Source organism: Astatotilapia calliptera, chromosome 7 (genome assembly GCF_900246225.1).
Source record: "Astatotilapia calliptera chromosome 7, fAstCal1.2, whole genome shotgun sequence".
NCBI classification, from domain to species: Eukaryota; Metazoa; Chordata; class Actinopteri; order Cichliformes; family Cichlidae; genus Astatotilapia; species Astatotilapia calliptera.
In genome coordinates this window covers 40300980-40315401 of record NC_039308.1, presented here as the reverse complement: position 1 = coordinate 40315401, position 14422 = coordinate 40300980, and the positions used below count along the sequence as shown (strand labels likewise).

General features: G+C 39.3%; 1 protein-coding gene across 6 annotated transcripts; it reads left to right on the top strand.

Annotated features, from left to right (window-relative positions):
* The first annotated feature begins 2860 nt into the window (after positions 1-2860).
* Positions 2861-13954, top strand: gtse1 (G-2 and S-phase expressed 1). 6 transcript variants are annotated; one of them, XM_026174729.1, is made up of 12 exons: positions 2861-2974; positions 3246-3285; positions 3372-3429; positions 4408-5056; positions 6009-6170; positions 9368-9491; positions 10379-10744; positions 11263-11317; positions 11455-11652; positions 11768-11993; positions 12874-12990; positions 13702-13954. In XM_026174729.1, exons 2-12 carry the CDS (start codon positions 3264-3266, stop codon positions 13786-13788), a joined length of 2064 nt encoding a protein of 687 aa, XP_026030514.1. In that variant the 5' UTR covers positions 2861-2974; positions 3246-3263; the 3' UTR covers positions 13789-13954. The 6 variants fall into 6 exon arrangements, with proteins under 6 accessions (XP_026030514.1, XP_026030513.1, XP_026030512.1 ...); XM_026174728.1 differs by having other exon boundaries at positions 9365-9491; XM_026174727.1 differs by having other exon boundaries at positions 6009-6176.
* Positions 13955-14422: the final 468 nt, after the last annotated feature.

Genomic DNA, 14422 nt, shown 5'->3' with positions numbered 1-14422 from the left:
TAATTCATTGGCAAAAAATAAACTCTCCAAAATAAGATGTTCTTTTAAATATAAATTATGACAAATTTTAAAAAATAAAATTGCACATGAAGTAGACAGCTTCACTTACTTTAGTTTGATCTCACTTTAATTTCCAAATGTTTTTTCTTTTGTGGGTTTTTTTTTTTTTGGTTTTTTTTTTGGATGCCACTTGCTAATACCATCATGCCTCAGCCAAGTACTCTTTAAAAATAGTTTCCTGACTTTCTTTCAGTGTGTCCTGTTTTTGCTCGGGTTTGATTTTTGCCTTGTTGACGTCACTGTGAACATTTTTCTCTCCTCCTTTTGTGTCTTTTGGATTTGAGGTTTTTATAAAATGGTTTCTTGTATGGATAGGTGTAATGTTTTTTAAATTGTGTAATTTCTATTGTTGAAATGTGATGTACATGTGTTTAAGTAAAATCAAATATGGTACCTTAACAGTGTGTGGCTTTTTAGTGCAGTACCTGCATCATGCTTTAGGTGGCATCACATTTGTGCCTAATATATCGGCTTCACAATGTAGGAACTCCAGCAACACTTAAGGGAAGATGAACAACTGATACAACTTTTATCTCCCTCCACCTTGGAAGTAGCTGAAGTTGTGCCAGAAATGTTTTGCTCTAATATATTGGCTTACCACAGATGTTTTTTTTAAAAGCCCACAAGTGTACATAATAGTCCGATACCAGTCACTTTTCATTTAATTTAACTTTAAAGTATATTGATCAGATGCATAACTCTAGACTTTCACTGTAAAAGAAAAGATGGCCTAAAAATAAAACAATTTTACAGAGATAATAATTCTGTATGGTTTTATACTCTGTATAATTTTCATGTACGTACATTTCCAGTGCATTCTGTTTTCAAAGTCATCGTGGACACTAATGGTAATACATTTAGCTACAGCACAACTCTTGCTCTTTAAACAGTGACTGAAATGTGTTTTCCGATATGCTCTTACGTCTAAAAACTTCAGCTTATTGCAGCTGTTCAATATAAATTTACCACAAACAGTAAAATTATTTCTTTGTTGCTTCTTGTTTATTCTTGTTATTCTTATACAGGAGAGCCTGTTTATTTCCCCTTACATGGTGCTACATTTGTCAGGAAAATGTGGGCTTCAGTATGTCAGCAACAAAACTCAGGTAGGCTGTTCAAATTCAAATTTTATTGGTCACACACACAACCATACACGGTATGACATGTGGAGAAATGCTTATTGCTGTCCAATGCCCAACCAGTAAATGACAGTAAGAACTGACAGTAAGATTTACAGATTACTACAAAATTTACAGATTTTAACTTACAGTAAATTCTTAGTAATTTACAGTAAAAATATGCAAATAACAGTTTACCAAAGAAATTATGAATAAAAATAAATTGTAAATTTTAAGAAGTGTGCAAAAAAACAAACAAACAAACAGTGCGTTTGATGATGTGATGTGTGTGAGAGAGTCCAGTCCTACACCTGGTTCAGGACCCGAATAACCTGGGGAAAGAAGCTCCTCCTCATTCTCTCTGTTTTGGCCTTAAGGGAGCAAAAGCACTTCCCAGACCTCAACACTGAGAAGAGTCCATTGTTGGGATGCGAGAGGTCCATCATAATCTTCCTGGCTTTAGTCTTTCACCACTTGGTGTAGATGGACAGCAGGTCAGGAAGCTCTGATAGAATGATGCGTTCAGCTGAGCGCACCACTCTTTGCAGATCCGGTCAGTCCTGCTTGAGGCTGGATGCTGGCTGTGGTTTTTAAACGAGGCTCATTAAGGAGCCCAAAGTGTGCCAGGAAAATTTCCCTCACACCATTACATGACCAACAAGAATCATTTATACAAGCCAGGATGGATCTATGCTTTCATGTTGTGGTTCTTACACTAGCACCTTCTGTCACCACAGAAATTGACACTCACCAGACATGCATAATGGACCTTCCATGACCTTCCAAGCTATATAGTTTATGTCTTCCATATTTCCAACTATATCCATAATCACATACTGTGTATGCTACCATTGTATATAGTATATTATCTTACTTTTTTTCATTGATTGTACTTAATTGTATTTTTGTATTTCCTTCATATATCTGTACCTGAGCTGAGGTGACGCAAAAATTTCCCCATTGTGGGATCAATAAAGTCTTATCTTATCTTATCTTATCTTATCTTATCTTATCTTATCTTATCTTATCTTATCTTATCTTTTGGCAAGCCCATGTGTATGAGCCTCACTTTCCTGTTCTAAGTGAAAGGAGCGGTCCCTATGGTGCTTTGATGCTGTAGCCCATCTGCTCCAAGTTTCTGTGTGTGTTGTGTTCAGAGATGTTCTTTTGGACACCTTGGTTGTAAGCAGTGGTTATTTGAATCACTGTGGTCTATATATGAGTGGTTCTAGCAGGCAGACCAAATTTAGAAGAGAGAGTCTTCATCCACAGATTTTATTATTGTAATCTATTATTCTATTTAAAAAGCAGTAGAGTACCATTACATGTTATGTAGCAGTCCAATGAATACCGTAGAACTTGTAATGAAAGAACTGTAAAAGAATTGCATTTTTAATCTACATTTTATTCAATGCATGCACATCTTTAATTTAAAAATATACAAAGATGAACGAATTTAACTGCTAAGAGTCATTTTTTTAAACTTTTATTACATTTGTATTACTTTCATATGAGCTGTTTTGTTGGGATACTAATTTTTAAAATCGAATTTAAATCAAGCAAAATCATAAATGGTAAATGGAAATTGTTCAGGCACAAGTTTTAGCTAGCTTTTGACTACAATCCCCAGGACGCCACCGGAGACTCCGTCATAGTCTTTAAACCAATAGTGGCGCATCTATGAGTCACGTGACACGCAGCGCAGCAGATTTGAATTATTTGTGAAATTCTCTGCTTCCACGTCGCTGTTTGAATGCGAAGCAAAAAAGATTTTTGAGGTTTCGGAGGAAATAGAGGTTTGTATTTTAACTTGAATAAAACATTTTCTCCATAGAAATTGTTGGACCATAAAATTATCGAAAATGAATCTTTAAATTGTGAGTTTTACGCTCTTGTCCGTTATTGTTTGACATAGGTGGATTGCTAAAGAGCTAACGTTAAAGTTAGCATGATAGTCAAAATGGTCGTTTCTAAATTCGCTGGTTTCACTGTTTGTCAGTGTTGGTGTAAAGTTGAATGTTTTTAGGCTATTGTGATAGTAAATCTTCACGTCTGATCTGTTTTCAGAGACGAACAAGCTTACGGATGGACTGTCGAGCTAACAGCGGTGAGTAAGCATTCAGTGACCGTCAGATATCGTACCGTGTGTTTTTAAGCGTTTCATCACTAATCACTTTGATTGTGTCTCAGTAGATGTGTTCTTTCTGCCTGATGAGAAGTTTGACTTTGATGTTTCTCTGTCGCCTGCCAGGTAAAAATCATAGAGAGTTTCTATCGAGGTACTGCCAGGAGTTCAGTCACGCACTTTTCTTTTATTTCCGCATTTAAATTCCCACAACGTCCTCTGATTGTCCGGCTGCCAACATCCAGAAGACGTGTTTGACATGTGATCTTGCACTAATAAGGTTTACATGTAGGATTTGATCTGCAGCACAGTATAATAACGGACAATATGTAAGCTAATGAAAACTAAACTGAAATGAGCAAACCCACACAAAAAGTCAAATTGACAAAGTAATAAACTATTAACAAGAATATAAAACAACCATTAAAACTATTGAACAGTATAAAATTAGTAAAACAACATGTGTCCCAATAGTTCTGTTGTCTTCAACTGTAAATAAGTTTAAGTGAATGTCAACAACTTTTGCAAAACTCTGAACATCCTGAGGTATCTTAAAAGTCAGTTTTAACTGAGTAAAAACCATCAAGGAACTCCGCATTTTAACCCTCAACTGTAAAATGCGGATGGGTATTGTCATCACCCTGCTGGCCGGGCAGGATGGCAGTTGACGTGGACATGCAAGTTTCTCTAAGGATACCCTCAATACCATCACCCATTTTAGATGTAAGCTCTGTAATGTATCATATTAGACCTTGAGTTATTGGTTTAAAAAAAAATCCCTCTAAAGTTTGTTTGGGCGTGTGATTTCTAATTCAAACTACTTAAGTGCATAATATACCTTAATAATTTAAAGCAAAATAAGTTTACTTTGGTTTTGCCTTTATAGCTCCAAATTTAATTTTAGTAATAACTTGAACTCTTTTTCTCTTCTTTTGTTATGTCGGCATGACACGATTGCTCCACATCACTCTTGCTTTATTTTAAGAAATGCTTTATTTTTTTAAAACTGTGTGTAGTCAGCTCCTTGATGTTTAAAGTTTAATTGCTGTGAACTGTTTGTTACTCTTGCTGTGACTTATGCACTAATGTCCTTGTGCTCTACAGCTCTAGGGGTGATGAAGCTGAAGATGAGGTGTTTGTTGGTCCAGTCAGTCATAAAGAGAAGTGTGTTTCCGTTAATGTGGCGTCTCCCCTCGAGAACCATAGCATAACCTGGAGCCCGCTGACGGGAGAACAGCTGGAGGCTGTGTGTCAGGAAGCCCACAGACTAGCAAGTCAGCTGCAGAGCACTGTGTCACACGATGAGAACAGAGACGCCACCAGTGTGACCATGGACACCATGACTGAGCAAGAGGAGTTTGTCGAGGATGCTGAGACCAGACTTGGTCTCCTTGCTCAGACCACCAGTGGAGTCAGCCCAAACAAACGACAGACCTTCTGTGTGCAGGACAGTCCACTGAAGCAGCTGCCGCCCGTCATCCAGCGCCAACTGCAGAGAGGCAGCGGCTCCAGCATCACTTCATCTATCCGCCCCACTATCACCCCAGCTTCGTCTACCCGCCCTACTTCAAAAAGCAGACTCAGCGTCTGCAGCCCTGTGATCCAAGCCAAAGCTCAGCCCAGAACTGCACTTCGAGGGAAATCTGCACTAGGTGTTGCTGTTGTGCTGCCGAGCAAACCAACCATTCCAGTGACTTCCTGTTCAACCAACAAGAGCAGAGTGGAAAAGACCAAACTGCAACCACCCAACAGAGTAAGATTTGAGTTTTTAATTCACCCAGTATCGCTGTTTTCTGGAAGCAGCCTTTGACAGATACCTAATAGGCTTTCTCTGAATCAGTCTTCTCCGAACCCGCCTCTCCTCCCACACTTCCACTACATTTTCATGGCGGTGTGGAAGCGTGTCACATTAAAGGCTTCTCTGTATACCTTTGGCTCTGAGAAGAGAGCGCCGTTTCTGGATCATGTCTTCATATGTATTCCTCCTTGCATAATGTAACTTTGGATTTGGGACAGCAAATGGTTCCATAATTTCTGGAAGTGTTCCTGAGCCCGTGCAGTTTCCATGACAGAATCGTGGATATTTGGGGTATTTTTAATGCCCGAAGAATACAAGCAGTATTTATTTTCTGCTTTATTCCATGCATGGAAAATGTTTATGATTGATTTCTTTGTTGAACATGCTTTTAAAAAGCAACATTTAAAAAAAACAAAAGATTGTAAACATTTCCAATGAATTTCTTTAAAATGGATAAGGTGCATTTTCGAATAAGTACTTGACACCTTTAATACTTAAAGATACGAACTGAACACTCCTGTTCCTGTTTTAAAAAGCTTGTTGCTATATTTATACATTACCTTTTGTTTTAAAGAAACCATTCAATAGATGCAAGTGTGATGTTACAGTTACATAACAGATTAATAAATTTGTATTAAACCAGTTCATAACGTGATCCTTCCTAGAAAAACTTACAATCTTCTTAAGACTTATTAAAGTAGCAAAAATAAATAGATGAAACAGATTCCTAACCAGGAAGCAAATGTAATAAAATAAACAGAAACACAACCAGAACTGACTTTATATGAGCTTTTCTCCTTTTATTAAAATTTTTATTTTGTGTGTAGATAGTTTAGTAAGAAGTTGTTGGCTTAAAAGCGCCCTATCAACAGATTACAGATGATCTGTTACCTATTACCTGTTTCAGGCAGTGGGCAGTTGGAGGCAAAGCCCGTCTTCTTGTCCCCCTAAAAGGGCGGAGTCGTCTGAGGATTTGCTCTCAGATTCAGCGAGCGTGGCCTCTGACATCAGTGATAGCTCCCTCAACTCCAGTCTGTTGGGAAAACGCGCACTTCCTCGGCCAACCAAGGTAAAGGTAACTGTCTGCATGTTCAAATAGTTCAGTGCAGTGTTTTTGGATTGGGAAAAACATTTACGTTTACTTTGAGTGATATTTACCTGCTGACTTTATTTCTCACTTTGTAAATGAGGTTAACAAAAAACAATAATTATGGAGCTGAAGCGCTTTGTTAGGAGTCATGTAGAAGCATCTGAGTCAAGCTTTTTATATTTCCCCCATTTTTTTTTTTTATAGCATAGCCTTTTTAACTATGAATCATTAAAAGAATAATGTGTGAAATCTCATCACTAGATGTCAGTAGATTGCATTCAAATGAATTTTGTTTTCTTACCCCTACCAATTCAAATGCATAATCCTAGCTATGGTGGCCTCTGTATGACAAGCAACTGTCATTGCCATTCAGATGTAGTGAGTAGGCTATCAGCTTACCTCTGCTGTCAATGTTTCCATGTCTGTTTACCCTGGAGGAGGCCATAAATAGTATAGCAATACTGCAACACCTCAGCAATACTGAGGTGAGTTTTTGAGGATATTTTTAAGCTTTGACTTCAGTTTAGGAAAAGGGGATGAGGTGGAGATGAGGGAGGAGAAGAGAGCAGGGGAGGAGGAGGAGAAAGTGATTATCCACATGTACAAATGTTAAATTGTCAGATATCGTGAAAGAGCCATTCAGGATTTTTAAATTAAAAGTAACTTATAAGGGGTGTGGCCAGTCTATAGCCACATACATAAAACACGATTAGGAGGAACAGATGTCCACCTCGCCCACTGTAGTCATGATCAACATAGCAGCTTCCACAAACCAGTGCCCACTCCTCTATATTTTTAATGCATTTTACTATGAACACATCAATTTTTTTGAAAACTTAATTAAAATAATGGGCGGCACGGTGGTTAGCACTGTTGCCGCACAGCAAGAAGATCCTGAGTTCAATTCCAACATCAGGCCGGGGTCTTTCTGTGTGGAGTTTGCATGTTCTCCCCGTGTTTGCGTGGGTTCCCTCCGGGTACTCCGGCTTCCTCCCACCGTCCAAAGACATGCAGCTTGTGGGGATAGGTTAATTGGATAATCCAAATTGCCACTAGGTGTGAATGTGCGAGTGAATGTGAATGGTTGTCTGTCCCTGTGTGTTAGCCCTGCGACAGTGGCGACCTGTCCAGGGTGTACCCCGCCTCTAGCCCTATGACAGCCGGGATAGGCTCCAGCGCCCCCCGCGACCCTGAAAAGGAGAAGCGGAAGCGAATGGATGGATGGATGAATTAAAATAACATTGCTGTATTATTAACTAGAGATGGACTGATCCGATATTACGTATCGTATCGGTCTGATACTGACCTAAATTACTGGATTGGATATCGGAGAGAGATTTAAAAAAAAAAAAAAAAAAAAGTAATCCGATCCAAAGTATCACAAAATCACCTCACAAAACACGCTGCTTGGCGTAACCCAGCTCAGCACATTGGAGCAGTATGTGTCACGTGATAGAGCGGCTGTTGTCTGCGAGACATGTCGGTGGTCTGGTGGAGCATTTGGAGCCTCGCTACATGCTTCCAAACCGCGGTATTTCATCTTGGCGAAAACTATCCCAGAGAAGTAAAGTGTGTAAGTGCATTTCTGAATTTTTGCATACTATTCCCACGTTAAGCTTAACAACTGATATATGGAGCCACAGCTGGACTGGCCCTTGGAGTTCCATACTGAGGCGAAAAGGAAGCGATTTGTCCCGTACTTCAGCTAGAATGGGGGGGGGAAAGGCACAAAAAAAGGCAGGAGTTATCCTATCTTTGACGGACAGCTGCCTCTTTTTCTCTCATTCTCTCCCCTCCCTCCCCTGTTGCTACTTCAATCATGAAACTGATCAATGATCAGCTGATCGGCTTTTCTGTCGCAAGTCCCGTCTTACTTGTTTGTTTATCACCCACTTTGCACCAGAAAGAGGAAACCAGTGGATAAACAACAGCTGCACATTTAAGCTTGATCAGCTGTTGTTAAACTTGATTTAATATTACTTTCTAGTATCAGATGATGTTTGCTGGAGCCACAGCTGTAAAAGCTGCTGGTCATGATATCGGTTTGGATATGTGGTGAGAGGGAAACATGAAGGTGAAACCAGGAGATGTCCTTACTGAATCATCAGAGCTGAACAGGTGATGGAGAAACAGGTTTACCTTTTAGGTGACATGAATGAGTTGAAGGGAAGTTATGAACTGTTTCTGAGAGACAAATAACACCAGGATCCTTTTTTACGTAGCTGACAGCTGGTGACTGCAGGGGTGGGTCTAGCAAAGTTTTGCCAGGGGGGCCAGGTGGGGCATTAACAAGGAAAGGGGGGTACAAAGAAATACTTTTCTTTGTTATTTCATTTAAAATGACTAACTTTTAATAAATAATTATCTGACCAAAGTGGTCATATGATTAAATGTATAGAAATCCATTATTGTATATAGTAACTATTAAATCTAATATACATCCTACTAAGCTATAGTACATCTTTCTTCTGTTGAAGAAAGATGTTGAATCTATATAAATATTGTAGAAAAATAATTGATTTCTGTGCATTTGTTTTACATGTGCATTAAATTAAAGTTGATTAAGCATTGTGAGGTGGAGGGTGGGGGGGTGGTTCTCTAATATTTTTGCTGGGAGTTGGCAACCCTATTAATTAGGTTGTTTAATATTTCTGCTAAGTACTCTTTAATATACCAGAATAGGGAGGATGGTGCAGCTTTAAGTTTATTAGATTGATCAGTTTTGCTGAACTATAAAATATTTTGGGTGCAGTGTGTTTCTTGCATACAAGTATAACAGAATAGCTTTAGTGTTGTTGTTTTTTTAAAACTTCAATATGAACTTGTACAAAATGCAACAACATATTTATAAAAAACAGTTTTATTGATTAAAAAAAATACACTATATCGGCTTCATATCGTTATCGGCAGATATGCAAAGTTAAGATATCGGTATCGGACATAAAGTGATATTGTGCCATCTCTATTATTAACAGGACGTTTTTATGTTTGAGAATTATCGTAGGTCATTTTTAACAATTCAAAGGAAAGACCTTTAAAATACAAACTCACTGCAATGTCTGTAGAAGGTAAACAAAGGTTACGTCTGACCCATAGACTACATATAAAAGATAAACATAGATAAATATGTAAAATCACTCATTTGTTTTGGTCATGATTGTGTTTCCTTCCAGCAGAGTGGAGTGAGGAACCTGTCAGGTGGGAAAGCACAGCGTCTTCAGACCAGGAGAAAGAACACGTCCTCATCATCCTCCTCTGTATCCAGCTTCAACTCCAGCATCTCTCTTTCCCCGGCTAAAGGTATGCTCACTGCACAATGGTAACAGGAGCTACATGCTAGTATGTTTTTTTTTTTTTAATAAAAAGGGAATACTGTGAGATCTCATTTTTCCTCTAGTTTAATTCAAAAGGCTAAGCTTTAAAATTTATGTTTTAATTATTATCATTAGCTCATGAAAATCTGAAATCGTCAAAAATTATTAAACGTTTATTATTATTATTATTATTATTATTATTAATAATAATAAACTTAATTGGGGAAAAAAGATTTTGAATCAGTCTGTGATGTGGAGGCTTTGGTGAAGCCCAGGTTTTTTTTATTGTAGCAGCTTTAAGCTTGTCTGAATTTTTGGGCTGACTGTTTCTCATCCTCTTAAATATCTCATAGACAGTCTGAGGTATTGTCGCAAGGAAGTTCAGGCTCCATCTGTTGGTGGTTTTGGCACTGTATGTAGGTCCTGCTGGAAAGAATATCTCCGTAAAGCTTTTTATCAGATGGAAGCATGAATTACTCTAAAATCCCCTGAATTGATATTGTAGTCACTAGAACACAGTGCAACAACACTAAAACAGAGAGACTGCAAAAGGTTAACATTTGATTTCAGACAACTTGCACTCTGAGTTTACATGTGGTGGGTACATCTGAATGCAGCATTTGAAGTAGGATGAGTGCTATAAATAGGCTTGTGGAGGGAGGTCCTCTAGGTCAGAGTAAATTGGAATGTAAACACAATAAGGTGTTCTCTCCAACTAGCTTAGATTGGTTCTGGTTGGTAGCTTGAAAATGATTTGATCTCTGTCCTGGATGAGTACGTGCGAAGGTTTTATTTGGATGATCGTTTAAAGATTTACTGTACAGCTAAATGGTTAAATATCTACCCTGTTTCACCATCTGTTGCTGCTCTCAGGCAAGGTGAAGTCTACTCTTAACGGGAATCTGAGCAGCTCCACTGGCCCAGCACCCCGCAAAGTGAACAGCCTCAGCAGGCCACGCAGGTCCACCATCTACAGTGCTGCAGAGTCGGTGTCCTCCACTGCCGCTGGCCGCCGCTCAATATCGACACAGGCCAAGAAGCTGTCTGAGGCGGAGAGTGGCAATGATGCCAAATCCACTCCTCACAAGAGCGCTGAAGCCACGCCCCCCAAAAGACCTGCCTCCAACCTCACCACCTCCACAAGTCGGCTGCAGAGCGGACCGAAGGCCAAATCTAAACCTGAGGCGGTGGTCCTACCTACACCAAGCACAGGAGGCAAAGGTGTTCACCATGCAAATGGTGAGAAAGTGATGATTAACTCTGAGATATTTGGACATGACAAATAATGGACTAACATCTAACTCATAAATTGAGTGAAACTGACCTTCTGTCTCGGGGTTAAAAAAAAATCCAGTTTTTGTTTTGTTTAGTTTTTTTTTTCCTTCCCTTTTTGATGGCTTTTGCTGAGTTACCATTGTTAATGTGGGCTTTTTTTCTTCACTGGTGACACTGATGGATCAGCGTGCTCTCAGTGGCAGTATAAATAGTTACATGGCTTTGGTGATGTTAGTTTTTTTGCAACAACCAGTGTAGTGACTATAAACCAGGCTTTGAAAGGGCTTCTTCCTTTCTAAGTGCTACTTGTAGGGGATTTACTGATTGATGGGGTTTTCTCTTTAATTTTGTCAGGTGTTTGCCTTGCAGTAATAACATGCATTGAGAAAACTGTTAATTTGATTTGAGTTCAAAGCAAGATTTTCAGCTTCAGTTTTTCACACTCTGACATGTCTGTCTCACTGTCTTTGTTTTGTCTTTAGATGTCTCAAAGGTGTTGAAGCCAAAGAGGCTGATGTCACTTAACGGCATGGACAGGTAGATGGCAGTACACATATAATTCCTGACACTGTTAAATCTCTGCTGGGTTCTATGTTCCTTCAGTGTTTGATCGAGATGTTGGAGCTGAATGTTACCTGACAGATCAGTGATACTGTAAACTCCTTCTCTTTTAGTCTTCCTCAAAAGCCATCTGCTGGTCCGCTAACACCTTCTGGTATCACATGCAAGTCACTGCAGATGAAGCCACGACGCCCCTCTGCCCTCCCCACTCCAGTTAGACGCAAGGCTTCACTCATTCCCTCTCCAACGCCCAAACCTCCAGCCCTCTCTGACTCTGTCCCCACCTCATATACCAAGCAGCACAGCTGTAGGTAAGATGCTAGAGGCTGCCTTCTAACTGGTCCTTTGCAGATCACCTGGTTGCTCCTTTGACTTCACATGCAGGTGTGTCATTCTTTATTTGTGTCTATATTTGTGTGTGCACAGCCCCACCCTCACCAATGCACAGGAGGAGGAGGAGCTTGTTGATGCACCTGAAATTCAGCCCTTCTGTCTAGAGGATGATCCCCCTACCACCACACCCTCAAACAACCAACAGACTGACCAATCAGAGCCCATGGATCCTGGAGCACTGATTCTGGATGAATCAGTGCCCAATGAAAACCTGATTGAACTGGAGCTTAAAGAGGACAGCAACAGCAAGACACAGGAGGTCAGAGGTCACACAGTATACACCATCATAATACAACAGTTATAATCAGGGAAAAAAATTATTTGAACCCCAGCTGTTTTTGTGATTTTCCCCACTAGCAAAGAAATGATCCTTCTATAATTTCAATGGTAGGTTTATTTGAACAGTGAGAGAAAGAACAATAACAACAAAAATCCAGAAAAGTGCATTTCCAAAAAAATAATTAGCATTTTCATGAAGGACATAAGTATTTGATTTTTGCAAAACACACTTTAGTACTTGATGGCAGAACCTTTGTTGTAAAGCACATGGGTCAGACCTGTTTTGTAGTTGGCCACAAGTTTTGCACACATCTCAGGGGGGATTTTGTCCCACTCCTCTCTGCAGATCCTCTCAAAGTCATTAATGTTTCGTGGCTGATGTTTGGCAACTGGAACCTTCAGCTCCCTCCATAGATTTTCTGTGGGAGTAAGACCTGGGGACTGATTAGGCCACTCCAAGACCTTAACACGCTTCTTCTTTAGCCAAAGTTTCCTCCACATGTTCAGGTTCCAGCGCATAACAGGAACAAGCACTGGTACTCTGGTTATATCACCATATGAGATCAAAGGGTTAAACTACACAAGTCTCCTTTTTTGCTTTAATACCAGGTTATCTTCTATTATCGACTCCTTTGAGGTTAAAATGATTTGGAGCCTGACAGATGACCAGATGATTCAGATGCTCTGTAGCTGTATAAGTTGCTTCATAATGGTTTAGAAAACAACAAAAATTATAATGAATTGTTGCCACACACTCAAAGTTCATTGCATCTCTTGCATCTTCACTTGTTCAGTCTGATCTGCTGGAGCTGCAGAGCAACTTCAGAGATGATCATCTCACACTCAGTTTTTTTGCTCAGGTTCTCCTTTTGGATCTTCCACCACCCACCCTGCCTCCTCAAGAGAAGCTGCTCATTGACTTGACCAACACCCCTGACTTCATCCGGACCAATAATAAGACTTGCAGTGCAGCTCAGGTAACTTTCACCTCATCTGGGGATAACACCCAAGTCCTTTTTAGAATCTATCAGTCTATTTAAATTTGTTCATATACCCATTAAGAATTATTGGGATATTTTAATTGGAATTTTAAGAGAGTAGTTAATGGTGCTTTCAGTTATTGTTTGAATGCTCACTTTTCCCACCGACTATTATTAATTTTTTAACCTGTGATCAGTGATATGCCACACACCTGTAAAGTGAAATACAGAATCATTTGTTTGTCACCAAATTTTCTCACCTTAACTGAAGAACACATTTATGACCTGTACCACATAGTAGACTCAATAATTTTTGAGAGAATTCCTGTAATGGCTACTTTCACCTGCCCTTAACTTCACCTGTCAAGTGACACTGTTAACCACGGTTAACTACACCACTGGATGTCTCAGCAATAATGCTCCAAAACACAAAGATAAATTAAGAGAGGCCCAGTTGAGTGACTACAGCTGGCGAAGGTGAAGAAATGTAATGGCTACAGCTGCCTTTTAAGACTATTTATCGATCAAAGCAGCCATGCCTTCAGTCCAATATCCAGGAAAGACAAACTCCACTAGATTTTTAGTTTTTGAATATGTAGTATTTCAACAGATTTGTTTCACTGTGATGCAGTTTGTTCGTTTGGTGCTTCAGATTTCAGTAACCTTGTACCCAAAGCAGCTCTGTAACTGTGCATTTGTTGTTTTCAGCTGATTGATTTGAGCTCTCCGCTTATCAAGTGGAGTCCTGAGGACAAGACTGAGAACAATGCTCCCCTCATCAACCTGTCCTTCTGATCGTCATCCTCCTTAAGTACTGGATCTGTGCACATTACTGAACCACCACCTCTCCGTCTTCAGAAACTCTAATAATCCAACTGATTCTGAGTTTTTAATCAGTGGAGTCTTTCCTACAGTGGAGTACACAAACATAAATGTTTTACATAAAATATTCTGAAATTGCTCAGGTGTCTCTACAACTAATTGTACTTTTATTTCTCTTGATTTTGCTGCTTATTGTTGGAATAAATCTTGTTAATGATGTTGTAAACACTCCAGTGATCCTGGCTTCCTGAAGTTCACTTGAAGAAGAAATATTTATATAATATGCATAGATAATAATATAGATCAACTTTACTATGTGTTCAAAGTCAGAGTTGCACTGCAGAAAAAGGACTTGTCAGCTGACTGGCAGAACATGGTTTTAGATATAAAAACAGGACAGTTTCATTATCAATGAGGAGGAATTCCTTGAAGTGACAAAGGTGTCACTCGACTGAGACCTGGAGACCTATGAAAGGGAGGTATATAAACATAACATATCTGCAATGCAGGGAATAAGTCGCTTCAATATTCATACACTATCAAAAGTCACTGGAGTTACCTGGTGTTTTATGTAAAAATCAGACAATGTTTGATTTAGGCTAAAATG

Excerpts from the sequence above, each read along its gene's own strand:
- gtse1 (XM_026174726.1), top strand. The coding sequence starts at position 3,264 with ATGGACTGTCGAGCTAACAGCG. Across the intron at positions 9,492-10,378 it reads CTCTCTTTCCCCGGCTAAAG|GCAAGGTGAAGTCTACTCTT; the intron begins GTATGCTCACTG and ends TGCTGCTCTCAG. Across the intron at positions 11,653-11,767 it reads ACCAAGCAGCACAGCTGTAG|CCCCACCCTCACCAATGCAC; the intron begins GTAAGATGCTAG and ends GTGTGTGCACAG.